This window comes from Podarcis tiliguerta (genome assembly GCF_965153285.1).
Source record: "Podarcis tiliguerta genome assembly, chromosome: 7".
Classification (NCBI taxonomy): domain Eukaryota; kingdom Metazoa; phylum Chordata; class Lepidosauria; order Squamata; family Lacertidae; genus Podarcis; species Podarcis tiliguerta.
The window spans coordinates 62,488,724-62,506,501 of record NC_139540.1 but is presented as its reverse complement, the minus strand read 5'-3'; the positions used below and the strand labels follow the sequence as shown (position 1 = coordinate 62,506,501).

Genomic DNA, 17,778 nt, shown 5'->3' with positions numbered 1-17,778 from the left:
TTGTTTTTAAATTTATTGTTGTACATTGTTTTAATTGTTTGTTTTTCTTCTGTGACTGTACCCCAAGTGTGTTTTATAAGCTGGTCTTGGACTGTAATAAATTATCTATCTATCTAACACACAGGTCTCTTATTGCTTGTTACACACATTTGTATGGTACATTATTATCGGTTGAGTTTTTCTTTACATGTTCATCTTCATATCTGTTTATTATTCAAGTGAAGAACCACTGCCAATTGACAATACTGAGCTAGGTGGACCAGTATAATGCAGCTTCTTGCGTAGAAGAAGCCACACCAGGGCCTCCTAAGGACCTAATAAGACCTGAGATCTCATTTTTGACACTCCTGCAGTACGTAGTTCATATTCTGTAGCCCTAAGGTGGCTGCAGTGTTTCATGCAGAAGAGTAATGTTTCTCGCGCATTCATTTTAATGGTTTGATGACAAATTGCCTGGATTCCTCCAATGCCATATGCACCTATTGATTAAGCTTAATTCGAATGCCCTCCCAGACTTTGAGTGTGCAAGCCATCAAGGCTCATTGGAAATAATTCAGCTGACAATTTCAAGATTAATGGCTCTGCTCCTTCTTTTTCAGAATGTTTTAGCATTTTTAACAGATGACTGTCCCAAAATATTCAATATGGTAACCTTGGGAAGCTGAATCGTTGCACCCATACAGCATTAGAAACCCTAAATAGCTGGAAATTAATTTGCTGTGCATATTAAACACGGAGTGTGTGTTTTAAAAGACGAATGTGATTGCCATAGGAGGTGGTTTTATTGGTGGAAACTTTTCCTGGAGTTCTGTTAAAATGGAATTGTAATTAATTATTGTGATTTTTATTTTATATGTGATTGTAAATGCTGTTGGGGTTTGTTGTTTTTTTTAAATGCAAACCATTTAGAGCTTTGGGAAAGCACATGCCTGAAATAAATGCAAAAGTTTCAGCTCAAATTCATGGGCTTCTCAGAGATTTTTTTGATGGGCTTTATGTGTGATCATTCACAATTATTGATTCTCACAAACAGTGGTGGCTGCTGGTGCCCATTGAAACCAGCAGGGCAGAAAGCAGGAGGCCAACAGTAGGTGGAGCCAGAGTCACAGAGGCAACAAAGTCTATGTTTACCCAGCTACTCCCACTGAGTTCTACATAGGCTAAGGGAGGAAGAAGCTTGCGGATAGTGCTAACCCCTGGACTGTTCATAAGTAAGAAGGCAGGCAGGCAGGCATGGGGCTGGTTGAGGGCAGATTGAGGCTGGTCGGGCAGTGCCCCATTTGTCCTAATGGATCAGACTCCACTGCCTTAATACAGTCCTTCTTTTGGATATATATCAAAGTATTTTACTTATCCTTTCTTGACTTTCTGAACCCCTGTAGCAAGGGAACCTGGGAGTAGCAAGTAGAGCATGCTTTCTGTAAATTGTGTTAGAGATGTACCGAGTTCAGAGCGTTCAAATGTTAATTTCCTTGCAGACATGTGGTGTTTTTTCGGAACATGGCTCAAGGTTTACTTTAATATGTCCTTACAGCATTTGCGTAAAATCCACTCTCACCACATTCTGAATAAAGATTCATAAAGGCGTCTCCCATGGAATGAAAGTGGATGTGGATAAATTGGATGTTTCTTAATGCGTAGCTGTTCTTTATATCTGGCGAGACCTACTTATATTGGCATGACTACGAAGGGAAAGATAGGTTTTGCTCTGGAGTTCTGCCAGCTGCGACAGAAACAGGGTGTTTGTTACAGTTTGCGTCTCTTCTACATATGGCAATATATGTTTAAACAAGGATGTACATTCCAACATCTTCCATTTTCAAAAAACAAAACACCACAACAGGCTAATGTCTTGGCTATTTATCACTTGGCTAAGTGCTTTGCAACAACAGTACTGAAAGTGCCCAGCTTCTGCTGTCTGCATTTCAGCAACATAATGTTTCCTTTCATTTGAGAGAGTTAGTGGATGGGAATATTGGTTTATTTGCTTTCAGCATGTATAGCCCACCGTTCACCACAAAGTCGCAGGTCATCACTCCTTGTAAGGCAGGGTCACCTCAAAAACCACATTGCAGAGCTGGAAAAGGTTTGGAAAAGGGCAACGAAAATGTTCAAGGGGATGGCCTCGGCCTAGTATACCTGAAGGAGAATCTCCACCCCCATCATTCAGCCCTGAAACTGAGGTCTAGCTCCGAGGGCCTTCTGGCAGTTCCCTCATTCCAAGAAGTGAGGTTACAGGTAACCAGGAAGAGGGCCTTCTCGGTAGTGGCGCCAGCCCTGGGGAACGCCCTCCCATCAGATGCCAAGGAAATAAACAACTATCTGACTTTTAGAAGACACCTGAAGGCAGCCCTGTTTAGGGAAGTTTTTAATGTTTGATGCTTTATCGTGTTTTTAATATTCTGTTGGGAGCCACCCAGAGAGGCTGGGGAAACCTAGCCAGATGTGCGTGGTATAAATAAATTATTATTATTATTATTATTATTATTATTATTATTATTATTATTATTGAATGACTCCCCTATGACTGCAGCATTTGCCATTTTTAGTTTACAGAAAAGGCTCATAAGAGGTGCTATGATAGAAGTTTATAAAATTATTTATGTCATGGAGAAAGTTGTATGTATGTGTAAACAAGCCATAAATAATAAAGACACCACAGTGTCCACTGTTGCCCATTCTGAGGAAACCAAGCCCTTAGTAAGCGCCTGGAGCCCTTGGAGATTGGGGTGGCGTGCAACAAGATTATTGTTATTCGGTGCAAGCATCAATGCAATCTCAGAAGGGTTTTGGGAGGGCTCTGGTTCATTCCAACGTGAAGAAGAAACAGTGTCCATGCCACAAAAGATTCATTGCATATTTTATCTCATACTTACAAGTGTTGAAGACTCCGGCAAAGACCCAGCACTGACCATACCGCACCGGTTCTTTAGAACTATGATATTCCAACAGAATTTCTACACTTCCAGTCCAAGAGGAGGGTGGCACTCCGTATTCATAAACGCTGTTCCAGGAACCATACACCACACCGTCATCATCTTTAGAATTGATCTGGAGGGAGAACAAGCCAGTGAGAGGACCACCAGATGGGTGCTTTATTGAGAGTGCATTCTGCAACATGTTCCTGACACAGTAAAAGGTGCGTTTATTCTACTCTATTAGTTGTTCTGCAATGCTTCCCTAGCCCTGCCACAATATTGCTGTCTGGAAGAGCTACAGTGCAACAAAAGCAGGATAAAACAAATTAATAAACCAGCACATTTGTGGTAGAACAAGTTTTGGGATTTCAGGAGGTAGTTATGGGATATGCACTGCTTGGAAACGAAGCAGTGGGCAGCACTACTGCAGGCCCAAACAATATTGAAAACAGGATCGTGTCTGACTGCCCTGATAGCATCATGAGCACAATCACCCACAAAAGGTATATCTGGAAGGGTCCTAAATTCACACAGAAAAGACATCCGTTAGGATTTGAACCTGAGTCACAATCCGCACAGAAGAACCCCAGTTTATGCATTAACTACCACTCGTACATAGTTATGTTTGACTGCAATTCCCCACACAAATAAGAGTTCTGGAGGTGGGGAGTCAAGGCTGTGTGTTGTGGGAGGAGGGTGCCCCTTAAGAATGCATTCTTACAGGCAGGATTATGTGAGAATGCATTCTCACATAATGGGATGATCCATAATGCATCATTCATAAGCAGCCTTTAGACAAAGCTGTCATGGGCTTTGAAGACGCTTGAACTCAGGATGAGAGGGGGAAACGTTCAAAGAGAAAGGTATGTTTGGCAAACCCTCACCATGATCAACTCCCACCCGAAAAGCAATGTCCCCACTGCGGAAGGATGTGTGGCTCCAGAATTGGCCTCCACAGTCACTTACGGACTCACTGTTAAGACAATCTTACTCGGCTATGAGTGATCGCCAAAGAAGAGGAAGATACATAATGTGATTCTATCCTCAGATCACCTCCACTGCTCATTGGGTGCATGCCAGGTTGCCACAACAAATTGAGCTGCATTTTTCTTACAGGCTTGTGGCCTACAACAGGCTATATTTACACACGTACAAGTTGTTCTAAGATCTGTATGATCTTAGCTACAAAAGGACTTTCTTCTGGTCACTAATGGCAAGTTTGAAGGAATGGTCTGATTTGAGTGAGCTGATATGGGGAAACTGGGGATCTAGTAGTGACCATTCTTTGGGAAGGTACATGCGCCTGAAAAATTGGAGAGTATGAGGTTAGTGTGCCTTCAAAGCGCGAGCTTTCAAGCACACCCAAAACAGCAGCACCGAAATGGTTGTGTGATTCAGCATAAAACTTAGCAGCATTTAGTGGGAAACGAAATGTGTCCCAGAAAGCATTTGACCTGTTTTGCAAGAAAAAGAATAGAAAACTTCTGTTTGACCCCCTTGCAATTCCAATGGTTTTGATATAATTTATCCTGAGTAAGCGGTGTGTATGTGTGTGGAAATAGGCTGTCTACTGTGTGCCCATCATGAGAACAAGAAAGATTTTGCTTGTCTAACTTTGCTCGGGGTAAGGCTGTATGGAGTGAGAGTTTTGCTGACTAATGACTAAATGGATAGCTATTAGTGAGCAATACATTTCCTTCCAGCAATTTGAACCAAATCAGTGGAGGCTATGCGGAAAAGCTCCTTTTGCTCTGTACCTTGTAATTATGTTAATACCGAGTTGCTACATTCTTGCCAAATAAATCACGACTCTCATTGAAAAGCTTTTGGCTGGATTAAGTACTGGTTTCTAATTAGAAAATCGACTTCCTGTGAACCCTGAGATAAGCATTCAGCAGCAGACCTAAAGGGGTTTCAGGGCGAGACCCTGAGTGGCCGTCGCCAGGAAATAAAAAGGCACTAGGCAGGCTGGATGGCAGTATCATTCCGCTTTCCAAACCAGTGGAAAACCAACACACTGTGCCTGGCAAAAGGCAAATTTGGCAGACAAATTTGTGGCCCTGCAGATGTAGGTGGACTGCAACTCCCATCATCCCTCACTGTTGGCCATCCTGGCAGGGGCTGGTGGGAGTTGGGGTTCATCACCAAGTGAGCCAGAGGCTTGCCATCCTTGGACTAGAAAGGAGCTACAGAAACAACAACAACAACAACAACAACAACAACTGTATCCTGCCCATCTGACTGGGTTGCCCCTGCCACTCTGGGTGGCTTCGGACAAACATAAAAGCACAGTAAGCAAATGGATAGCTCTATTGGTTAGAGCATGGTGCTGATAACTCCAAGGTTGCAGGTTCGACACCCTTAAGGAACAGCTGCATATTCCTGCATTGCAGGGAGCTGGACTAGATGACCCTCAGGGTCCCTTCCAACTATGTGATTCTATGAATAAAACATCAAACATTAAAAACTTCCCCATACAGGGTTGACTTCAGGTGCCTTCTAAAAGTTGTATAGTTGTATAGTTGTATAGTTCTTTATGTCCTTGACATCTGGCGGGAGGGCGTTCCTCTGCCTGGTTCCCTGCAACTTGCAGAAAACCGCCCACAAACCACCACTCACGCCTGGAATAATAATTAAGAGCCTTCCAAATTAAACACCAAATCATCTACACCTTAGAATGCAAAAAATTAATATTTAGCACTTGTATGGTGTTTCCACGTGTTCAAAGGGTTTCACATAGCCCATCCTTAAAACAACCCTGTAAGGTTAAGTCTGTACAGTAGTACCTCAGGTTAAGAACTTAATTTGTTCTGGAGGTCCGTTCTTAATCTGAAACTGTTCTTAACCTGAGGTACCACTTTAGCTAATGGGGCCTCCCGCTGCCGCCGTGCGATTTCTGTTCTCATCCTGAAGCAAAGTTCTTAACCTGAGGTACTGTTTCTGGGTTAATGGAGTCTGTAACCTGAAGCATCTGTAACTCGAGGTACCACTGTATAATTATCCCCTTAAGGTAAAGGTAAAGGGACCCCTGACCATTAGGTCTAGTCGTGACCAACTCTGGGGTTGCGGCGCTCATCTTGCTTTATTGGCCGAGGGAGCCGGCATACAGCTTCCAGGTCATGTGGCCAGCATGACTAAGCTGCTTCTGGCGAACCAGAGCAGCGCACGGAAATGCCATTAACTTCCCACCATAGTGGTACCTATTTATCTACTTGCACTTTGACGTGCTTTCGAACTGCTAGGTTGGCAGGACCATGACCAAACAACGGTAGCTCACACCGCCACGGGGATTCAAACCGCCGACCTTCTGATTGGCAAGTCCTAGGCTCTGTGGTTTAACCCACAGCGCCAGCTGCGTCCCATTATCCCCTTAGAATCCACTTAATGTATTGCAGACTGAGAGAGAGAATGTTTTGCTTAAAGCCAGCCTAGTGTGCTCATGGCAGAGGTAGAGTGGCCATGTTATTTACAGATTAACAGTCCTCTATATGTTCATAGAATCATAGAGTTGAAAGGGATCCAAGGGTCATCTAGTCCAACCCCCTGCAATGCAGGAATCTCAGCTAAAGCATCTGTGACAGATGGCCATCCAACCTCTGATTAAAAACCTCCAATGAAGGAGAGTGATAAAGAAGCAGAAGAGGAGAGCAGGGACTTTGACACAGGTCATCTGGTCACAGTCTTCCCCACAACAGTGAGACGTATTGTATTTCTACTTAAATTACAGAGATTCCCCCCCCAAAAAAAATCTGCATATATACATACAAATTATCATATGCAAATCTGTCTTTCACCCTTTCTTTTGGTGATGCACAAGTGGCCTACATATAGACAAAAGTCAACCTAAGGACCTCTTGATTGATAGCTCAGTCTCTTACACTATAACCGCACTTACTTGGAAGTAAACACCACTGAATGTAATTAGACTTACTTCTGAGTAGACATGATTAGGGTTGTAGTCTCTGTCGCTAGACTTTTTGGGGAACCTAACCCGCTTTTATTTTATTTTTTTGAGACCCTATTATTTTAGACAGAACTGGATCTACCATGAGCCAGGGTGACGCAGCTTGCCTCAGGGTGTAGATTTGAGAGGTGCTGATAAAAGGCATTACAGTATCAATTACCTAATTTATCTGAAACGAGCTAGGAGACAGTCCAAAGCTGTGGGTGAGCAAAATTTGATTTTTTATTTTATATTTTTTATTATCAGCGGGGATGCTATTTGAATTGTCTGCCTCAAGCTCCAAAGCATTTCGGGCTATTTCTGATTTTTACCAGGACACACTCCCTCCCCGTTCCCTTCCCCTCTTTTTCTTTTTTTAAAAGTCTAATTATCACTGTAGTCCCAATTTTAAAGAAAAGTCGATAAATTTCCTCTAGGCCAAAACACTGAGACATTAATGAAAGGGGAAAATCACTGTGTTGCATTCCAAAACTGCACTGCTGTCATGATCCTGGTGGCTTGAATTTACGGAATGTACTTCTCTCTAGCCTGTATCAAAATGTGCAGCATAGTCAGAGGTGTAGTGGTCTGAGATTGCGACACAATGTCATGCCTGTGGCATAGTGTGTGACGTCATGCACACAAAGTCCCTATGTGGCGTCAGGAGATCGGGAGGAGCCAGGAGGCAGAGCTGAACGTGGTGGCACCATAGTTTCAATGGCCATTGGCTTCTCCTCCTGCTGCTGCCGCCACAGGCTGGGGGCTACTTCCCCCTCTTCTCCATGGCAGGAGGGAGGAAGAGGGGGAGAAGGAGCCAGTCACTTGAGCAACACCACATTCAGCTCCATGCTTCGCCCTGATTCTTTTGAACACGGGGGACCCACTCCCCCCCCCAAAAAAAATATTGGGAGGCCCATTGGGCCCCCGGGAGTTGGCACCCCTGGCTCCTAGATTGACTCCGGAGAGGACACCAAGGAGAAACTGTTCTGTATGCTCCAAAGCTAAGTATTGAGGAACACTGAAAACACAAGGGGCTTCAGTTTAAAAGAATGGTGTGCAACTTCTGCTACATGGACTATGATATCGGAACACTCCCAAGCATTTGGACAGAAAATGGACAGAAAATAGTAAATCTAGCTGAAATGCATGGAGATCTGCACTGATTATTATTATTTTTTTGTAAGCCACCTATATTTGCCACTACACAACTGAGTACAACCACCAAAAATGAAATACTGGGCATTGACACCCTCATGTGTCAGTTCGCTGCCTTTCAGCAGGGCCGGATTTAGGTTTGAGGAGGCCCTAAGCTACTGAAGATGATGGGGCCCTTTATATGTCCAGCTGTCCTTTGTCAACAACAAATTGCCACTGCTTTTTTGTGTTGAATATATGCTATATGGTAATTTATGGACCTAATAGGTATCTAAAGCCATTTGCACATAACAAATAGGAGCCTACACAATACAAAACACTGTTGCTGTATGTAGGTTTTTGTTTTATTTGTTTTTTATCTTATATTTTGGAAATGTACACACTTTTTCCCCCTTTAATTTTTTGGGGGCCCCCAAGAGAGTGGGGCCCTAAGTTATAGCTTATATGTAAATCTGGCACTGCTTTTCAGTGGTACTCCACAATCTGTTGCTCTAGCCCAGCTGTTGAGCCAGCCCTGGGGCTTTAAAACTGAAGTGTGTGTGTGTGTTTGTGTGTGTGTGTGTGTGAGAGAGAGAGAGAGAGAGAGAGCGCAATTGAGATTGATGGGGGCATATTGACCTAAGCCAAGTAACAAGCAAATGGCTCATTAAACTCCACACATTGCATCCACTATATGTTCATTACGTACCACTGCAGAGCCAACGCGACTGATTTTGACCGGATTCCCTCGGCCTGAGAGATCCAGCTGTGCTCTGTCCATCAGGTATAGGCATGCATCCAGAACACCTTCTTCAAACTAAATAAAAGAGAGGAAAAAGAAAGAAACAGAGAATGGATTTAGTGCTCATTCTAGAAAACAAACAGGAAACAAATGCTCTTTGCTTCCAAAGAGGGAGTAGAATTCTTTTTTCAATTCCATGTAGGAAACACCAATTTTCTTATACAGTATACGAATTATAACTTCAGCTGTGCCACTTCAGATCAAACCACCAAAAGGTGTTTGATATAAATCTTTACACAAACAACAAACAATCCTTATCCATTGAAACACCGCCTCTCTATGGCTTGAGGCACCTTACATTGATAATATAAAACCATAAAACTGCAATAAAAGTTATCATTAAGCACCCCCATTAATATACTACAAAACCAACATATCTCAGCAGCAGTAGTACAAAGCTTTAATTAAAAATTTCAGCAGCCAAAGGCCTTTCTGAAAAAGAGAGGGTGCAAGCTCTCCAAAAACTAGAAAGATGAAGATAATGACTAGCCATCATGAAGTCTACCTACTACTTCCACGATTAGAAGCAAGCTGCCTCTGAATACCAGTTCGCCGTCACTTCCTGTATTGTACATAACATGGAGCACAGTCCAATTTGCAGCTCACAAGTGGTAGAGTTCATATGGGGAGAGACATGTATTGTAAAGGTGAAAATATATAGAAATTAAAGTGGGTGGGATTGTCCAGCTTAGACTTAAAGGTGGCTCCAGAGTATGTCACTGCTTTAAGCCATGGTGCATGACAAGACAGGCATAGTGCTGCAGTTCAAAGGTGGTTTATGCAAGTCAGCTGCACATCAGACCCATGCAAACTCACAAGGGCAGGTTCTGGTTGTTTTACACAAGAGTCACACGGAGAATGCCCTTTTGGCTTCTTCCCTATATGCAGTTGTTCTGTTGAATAAGGTCAGACCACACCTGGAGTTCCGTGTCCAGTTCTGGGCACCACAGTTTAAGATGGATTTTAACAAGCTGGAATGTGTGCAGAGGAGGGGAACCAAGATGATGAAGGGTCTGGAAACCAAGCCTTTTGAGGAGCGGTTGAGGGAGTTGGGTATGTTTAGCCTGGGAAAGAGGAGGCTGAGACGAGATATGATAGCCATCTACAACTATCTCAAGGACTGTCACATGGAAGAGGGAGCGAGCTTATTTTATCCTGCTCTGAAGGGAAGAACTTGAACCAATGGCTTCAAGTTACAGGAAGGAAGATCAGGAAAACCTTTCTGACATTAAGAGCTGTTCAATAGTGAAACAGACTCTCTCAGGAGGTAGGTGAACCTTCCTTGGAAGTTTTTAAGATGAGGCTAGATGGCAATCTGTCATGGATGCTTTAGTTGAGATTCCTGCATTGTAGGGGGTAGGACCTACAACTCTACATTTCTATGATTCTAAGAAGCCCTTCCAGATGCCCTTTCTATTGTGCATTTGTGATGATTTGTGCTCATGGTACTAACAGGGCAGTTATACACAATCCTGCTTTCAATATTGTTGCACTGGCAAAGGTTTCAGGCCAGACATACTGCTTTGTCACCAATCAGTACACGACCCCTTAACTTCCTTCTGAAATCCTGTAACTTTTTAAACCACAAATGTTTCACAAGTGTGCCCTGCTTTTGCGCCATTCCAAATGGCAATAATGTGGCAACACCGGGGAAGCGTTTCAGAACAATGAACAAAGCGGAACGATGCGTGAATCCGCCGTGAATGCAAAATTATTGCATCAGTGGCATGTTGCAGAATACACCTGCGGCAACTCAAAGCAGCAGCCGCCATTTTGAACTAAGATGGTAGCCTCCAGAAGTGTGGTTATTTATGTCAAATATTCAAATGCAATATCATGTTGCAGTATTCAGCTTTTGGATAACTTTAAAATACATCGGGTGGTGGAATAGCACTGGGCAGCCCTAGCTCAAATTAAATCTATTCTAAACTCTCTCTACTGCCACTCCAAATATAGATAGTTTGCCACTAGTTGTACTTCTGATTATTGATGGGCCTAGCAAGCCTTGCAAAGAGAGACCAGCACCGGCAAGTGGCCTGAAACTGTCTTCGAGAATGAACTCTAATAAAGGAGTCTAAATTCTGGGATCCAATGACAACAAGGACAGGAATAAATAGGGGGCAGAAGTGCCTAAATAGAGCAGAATTCATTATGAAAGAGCCTGCCCTGTGATACAGTCCAATTTGCTCAGAAGAAATTGCATAGCAACCAAAAAATGACACTGTCTCTTGGAAAACAATTGCTGAGATGGTGGCAAAGGCACATGAATTCAATTATGAGCCTCTCTAAGCGGTGGTAAACAAATGAGCAGATTATATTTCTGTTGCAAGCTGGACCATCGCAATTGTTGAAGCTTTTCTTTATGCGTTTGGGTTTGCCTCTGTTTCTTTTCTTTTTTTTTTAACAAAAAAATGCTAGTTGGTTAAAAATAGCAACAATAAATTGATTGCATCACTGATTAGTTAACATACCGACATGGCGATGAACTATCTAATGCAATTGCATCCAGGTTGGACATGACACATTTATCATCATTCATCTCCTTGGCTCTGTTACCTATAATTGCATTACTTTTCTCTCTCTCTTTTGGAATGGAACAGAAGCTCATTACTAAATAATGAGTTATAATCCTATAGTGTGAAACAGGGTTCGCAGTGGAGGTCAACACTTTCCCAAAGGAGATGCTTCCAGCAACAATATCATCTTCAAAAAGCCGAATGTTTATTCTAGGAATTGGCCCATAAATCTCAATGGTGTACAAGAGTTCATTGGTGTAAACAATCCTGGAGTAAGAAAAATGCTTTGGTAGCAGCTCTTGAAAAATGGTCCTTTCACAACTGGGGATGCGGATCCATTTTTGAGCTCACCATACTTGCCACATGCTTCATCAAATAAAAGTTTTTGTTTATCTCTGTGCTGTTGGTTGAGGCAGTCCTTAGTCTGCCCCACTTTCATCAGAGTCTAAGCGAGCCAGATTTCTTAACATCAAGTCATCCCTGCTGTCAGTAATGCAAGGTAGGTGAATAAAGTGCAGACTTTGCACCAAAACTATTGCCACCAGCAGTTTATAATGCTCTCCCAGTGGGACGTGGGTGGTGCTGTAGTCTAAACCACTGATCCTTTTGGGCTTGCCGATCAGGTCGACGGTTCGAATCCCCACGATGGGATGAGCTCCTGTTGCTCTGTTGCAGCTCCTGCCAACCTAGAAGTTCAAAAGCATATCACGTGCAAGTAGATAAATAGGTACCGCTGCGGTGGGAAGGTAAACAGCATTTCTGTGCGCTCTGGTTTCCATCACGGTGTTCCGTTGTGCCAGAAGCAGTTTAGTCCTGCTGGCCACATGACCCAGAAAAGCTGTCTGTGGGCAAACGCCGGCTCCCTCGGCTTGAAAGCGAGATGAGCGCCACAACCTCATAGTCGCCTTTGACTGGACTTAACCGCCCTGGGGTCCTTTACCTTTCTTTCTTATAATGCTACACGAAGAACTTCATTTTGATCACATAAGTGTAGGAAGGACTTTTCATTTCAAGCAACCAATGATCCATCATAACTACATCAATATCTGGCAGTGCCCAATATCGAGATAGCAGGTGCCCTTTACATTCCTTGATGCAGCTACAGCTTCTCCTGGTTATTCCTCCCCATATTCCATTGACTATCTATCAGAACTTTGCAGCACTGGCCAAACTCCAAGGGTGATAACCGTAAGAAATTATACCCAAAATATAATTCCGCACATTGTGCAATACCAAGCTTGAGTTTGCCTCTGAGTGTACCCTCAGCAGGTATAGCAATCCCCTGGCAATAGGAAGTATTACGATTAGACCAGCGTCATTGTTAGATTGTTACCTGGTCAAGGCCTATTAGGAAAAGGCTGCCTGGCCCACTAAAATGCTCTGCCCATGGGGACTTACAGAAACTAATGGATGTTGGGCATATAGAGGAGATACCAGCAGCAAATATGTTGATGCTTCAGAGGCATTTTGGAATGAATGATCGACTGGAGCAAGAAACATTGTCAACCCCTGCTTGCCCGCTTGCCCTGCTGCCATCTCAAACAACCTTAGCCACCCAGTATGGAGAGGAGATAAGAGCTCACTTGGGGCACAAGGCAAATCTGCCCATGTATGTCAAGAGCCCGTTTTGAAGCCGAGAAGGCGACAGCAATGTTGGTAAAGGGGAAAACATTCTTCTCTGCCACAACTGCATCTGTAGGGTTGTGTTCCAGAAGCTGTTCCAAGCAATTTTCAGTTTTCCACTGAAAATGGGCATTTGCTGGCGAGTGAGACATCAGTTGCTTGTTGAGATAACTTTTGAAGATGGTGAAGTTGTTCAGATCCAGTCTGATTGGTTTGTGACAAAGCGTAGACCAGAACAGTCAGAAGCAGCCACTTTTTGCAATCACTAGGATCGCTTCAGCCTAGGTGCTTTCTCTCAAGAATGCTGACTGGTTGACTAGGGTTGTGAGGGCGATGCCCGTTTCAAATAGTCTATCTTGGCTAGTTAAGGCCAACTGAGAGGAGCTTGAGACTTGCTGGTGAAAATAGCAAACATCTCACTTTGGAAGGGACCCTCCTGACAAAACCATTCCTAGACTTGTTTCAGGTCTTCACTTTTGAGGAAACACAGAATATTAATAAAATAACTGGATAACACATCACTTCTCGGTCCATTTCAGTCTGACTCCCACCTTTAGCAACTTTCACAGATTACTTGCGTCTGGAAGTTGACAAGGCATTTTCCCTTCTCAATGATTTTGGATGTCTCAATGGCAGCAGATCACTAAATTTTGTTGGCCTGGCTTGAACAGCCTGCGGGGATGTCAAATCTAACTGTCGAGTGATTCCTTTCCCCCCAGAATGAACTCAGTGGTCATCACTGGTGATCCCAGCTCAGCCCTCTAGCAGTTGACTTATTGTGTCCCACATGGCTTGATATTTATCACTGATGCCTTTTAACATCTATCATCCATAGGAAGCTGCTGACAAAAATCATCCAGAGCTTTGCTGGTGGGTGTCATAAATTAGATAATACGCTTTCCCTCGAGTTCCATATTTCATTAATGAAGCATCCAATACCAGTTTTCTCAGTATTAAACCACTGTCTTGAGGCTGTGGTTGAATAGATGAGCTCTTAAAACAGGATGAAATTGAATCTGGACGTGGTGGAGATACTGCTGGTAGGAAATCCTAATAATGTGAAGGGTTGGCAGAATGCTACCTGCAATTGGCCAGTAGGTCACAGGGCTACTTGAGGTCAATCCTCCCATGCCTTATCCAGCCAGATGACCCACTCTTACAACATCTACCTTTCCTGCCCCTTCGCCTGTTTCCATCACTGAAAATTAAGGCTACCTATTCCTCTCTCATCTCCTATTGGCTTGAAAGAAGCACCAGTGGGAAGAAAGAGGAATGCAAAGATTGAGGTAAGAGTAAGACAGCTGCCTCTGCGTCCTGATTTGGCTCTTCTGTTTGTTCACTCCAGGTAAGAGGGTATCCCATTCGGCCCAGCAGCAGAAGGGGAAGAGAGAAAGGGAGCTGTGTGTTTGCGAATGAGAAGAATGAGTGATAGCAAAGAGCACATGTGCTCTGATTCAAACCACATCTGCAAATGGAGAGGGGAAATGTCCACTGGGGGTGTGGTTTGCATTCAAATGGTTGGAACACATCTGCATCTGCTAATGGACTTTAAAGAGGCCTTTTGCCCACCAACGAGCTGAATCATAGAATCACAGAATTATAGAGTTGGAAGGGACCTTGACGATCATCTAGTTCGATTCCCTGCAATGCAGGAATATGCAGCTGTCCCATATGGGGATTGAACCTGCAACCTTGGCATTACCAACACCATGATCTAACCAACTGAGCAAGATGGATACTGGAATAATGAAGTTGTCGCCTGATGTGATAATAACATCGAGTGATTGACAGGTGGGCAATCCCCCCCCCTTAAAAAAAAAGAGGTGTGCACACACAAACCGATACCTCAGGTTTCTGGAACTTTTGGAGGGTGGGAAGTAGAGGGACAGGACACACAGTGTCAATAATCTCATCAAGCACTGCCCACTAGGGTGGATGAAAAGCATCAAGCTAGATTTGGGAAGCATAAAACTGAAAGCACTCAAATGTGGATCAAAGCGTACAGAAGCACATATGGAAGAATCAACGTACAGTGGTACTTCGGGTTAAGAACTTAATTCGTTCTGGAGGCCCGTTCTTAACCTGAAACTTCTTAACCTGAGGTACCACTTTAGCTAATGGGGCCTCCTGCTGCCACCGCACAATTTCTGTTCTCACCCTGAAAATTGCAGAATGCACAAAAAAGTATACATTTCCTACAAAAGAGACACAAAACTTTTGATTCCTGATAACCCGAGGTACTATTTCTGGGTTGATGGAGTCTGTAACCTGAAGCGTTTGTAACCTGAAGCGTCTGTAACCCAAAGTACCACTGTATATTATCCACCTGCCTGTCCTATCCTTATGCATCGGATGTGCACCCATCAAAAAAAGGTGTCTGAAAATATCTACAGAGAACATTGGTGCAAATGCTTAGGACTCAGATGCAGGTCATGCCTTGCGAGTCCTTATGTGTGGAGTAATTCAGTGAAACCTAGCAGGTTGCCTCCTGAACAATTGCGGTAAGAATTTCTGCCTAATACCCCAGAGTTAAAAAAAATATTGCACCAGTGTATCTGCCTGAAGCCTGAGAGATCAAGGTTCCAGTAATGTCACACAACCCCACTGTGGTCTGTGGTATCACCCTGGCGGAGCAGACAGTAGCCCACCTTCAATCTTAAGTGTTCATTTGCTGGCGCACAAGATCTTAGGACAGCAGCATCAGTGGCAGAACTTCCAACATGTCCATTCAAAAAAACTCACCTGGCCGTAATTCCAACTCCTGGATCTTATGCTATCAGGCTCTCCATAGAAAATAACCCCAAGGTCATTCAGGACATACTCTTGCCTTTGCTTTTCATCATCCAGAAACACAGCATCCTCTGCAACAAAACGTTGTGTGTGAAAGCTCGTCAATACAGTTGTTTTGCTTATAATAGATGCCAGCATTTAGTACTGCAGAATGATATGACGCTAATGAAAAGGCTGGGGTTTTTTGGATTTTGTTTTTGTTCATCAAGCAGAGCAGTAGGATATCCTTCCTCCCTCGCACAATTCCTTGTAATTGGGAGCCAGGTATTCTTCAACTTAAAAAGAGGAAAGGGGAGGGGGGAGGAAGGCAAATCTGCACTGCTTTGAGCAGAATCTGTAAAGCGTGATTAAAATGTCACCTCTCATCAAGCATTTTATGATTTTGCATCGCTAAGTTGAGAAGTCCAGAGTGCCGTGATGCAATTAGGCATCTGCATAGCGGATCAAAGAACAATTTTGAAACTTCTTAATCGGCGACAGAGAGCGAGTCAATGTCAAAAGATTTAAAGGGAGAAGCCTGCCCTGGAGTTGAAAGATGCCGGAGGAGGCTGAGGGTGTGGTCCACTGATCTATGTAAATAATAGCACAGGGAGGGGGAACTTTTTTCAGTCTAAAAGTTACATCCCCTTCAAGGGTAGGCACATGCTGGTGGCGGGCGGGGCCGGAGGCAAAAGTGGGTGGAGCAACAGCTGTAAAGGTTACCTTTGTACAGTAGGCTGGTCTCTACACACATTGCTCTCTATCCTCCACACCTATCTAAGACACACCTTCCAGTCAGGCAAAAATACCCAATGAAATTGTGAAACAAGGCCAGTGAGGGGTGTGGCTTGGAGATAAGGGGTGTGGCTTGGAGAGAAGGGGTGTGGCTTGGAGAGAAGGGGTGTGGCTTGGAAAGAAGGGGTGTGGCTTGGGTTGCATCCTGAGAGGGCCCCAGGCCTGAGGTTCCCTTTCCCCGTATTGGAACCTGACTTGATGTTATGACTATGGATTGATTCCAGGAGACTAGGCAAGGAAGTTTCATGACTGTGGCAACAAATGGGAATGATGATGATGATGATGATGATGATGATAATGATAATGATAATAATAATAATAATAATAATTTATTATTTATACCCCACACATCTGGCTGGGCTTCCCCAGCCACTCGGGGCAGATTCCCAAAAAATATTAAAATATTGTAATACATCAAACATTAAAAGCTTCCCTAAACAGGGCTGCCTTCAGATGTCTCCTAAAAGCGTGGTAGTTGTTGTTCTCTTTGACATCTGGTGGGAGGGCGTTCCACAGGGAGGGCGCCACTACCGAGAAGGTCCTCTGCCTGGTTCCCTGTAACTTGGCTTCTCGCAGTGAGGGAATCGCCAGAAGGCCCTCCATGCTGGACCTCAGTGTCCGGGTAGAACGATGGGGTGGGGGTGGAGACGCTCCTTCAGATATACTGGACCGAGGCCGTTTAGGGCTTTAAAGGTCAGCACCAACACTTTGAATTGTGCTCGGAAACGTACTGAATGAGCTTGCACACCCACCCCCCCTACCCCTGCCCTTGTTCTTTCAGGGAGGAGGAGAGGCAAGCTATCCCTCCTCATCCCAAAACATTTTCCTGCTGCTGTGTGATTTTTGCTTGCAGACAAGAGCAGCGGAATCTAATTGAGTAAGAAGCCCAAAGCCTCAGTTTGCTTAATCAAATCAGTCTGTTTCTGCTCTGTGTCAGTTTCACAAGTGCTTATTCATAAGGCCATTCTGCCCCATCTCCAGATTAATCTGCAATTTGGGAGGGCGGGGCAACGGAACCTGCACATAAATGTTATTGAAACACGTACTTTCAATATGTGTTTGAACTCTTTGCATTTCTAAAGCACGTTATTGTAAAAGATATATATTTTTAATGCATTCTGGTCCATTTTATTCGAGCTGAAAAATGCATTGCAAAATTCAAGAAAGCGTGAAAACAGAAATATAAGATACATTCTGATCCACAGGTTAGTAAAGGTCAGGAACCTAGAAAGCACCCAAGCTTTCTGATTTGCAGCTGCTCTCCATGGGGGACAATCC

At 43.8% G+C, this 17,778-nt stretch overlaps 1 protein-coding gene across 1 annotated transcript in view; it reads right to left on the bottom strand.

Moving 5' to 3' along the window:
- The window catches only part of F13A1 (coagulation factor XIII A chain), a 75,178-nt gene that overhangs the window by 24,049 nt on the left and 33,351 nt on the right, over positions 1 to 17,778 (bottom strand). The window contains exons 5-7 of the mRNA XM_083449448.1: positions 15,679 to 15,797; positions 8,705 to 8,812; positions 2,877 to 3,051 (exon numbers count right to left, since the gene is read on the bottom strand). Coding sequence (XP_083305574.1) covers positions 2,877 to 3,051; positions 8,705 to 8,812; positions 15,679 to 15,797 — 402 coding nt within the window. The remainder of the gene's footprint in view (positions 1 to 2,876; positions 3,052 to 8,704; positions 8,813 to 15,678; positions 15,798 to 17,778) is intronic.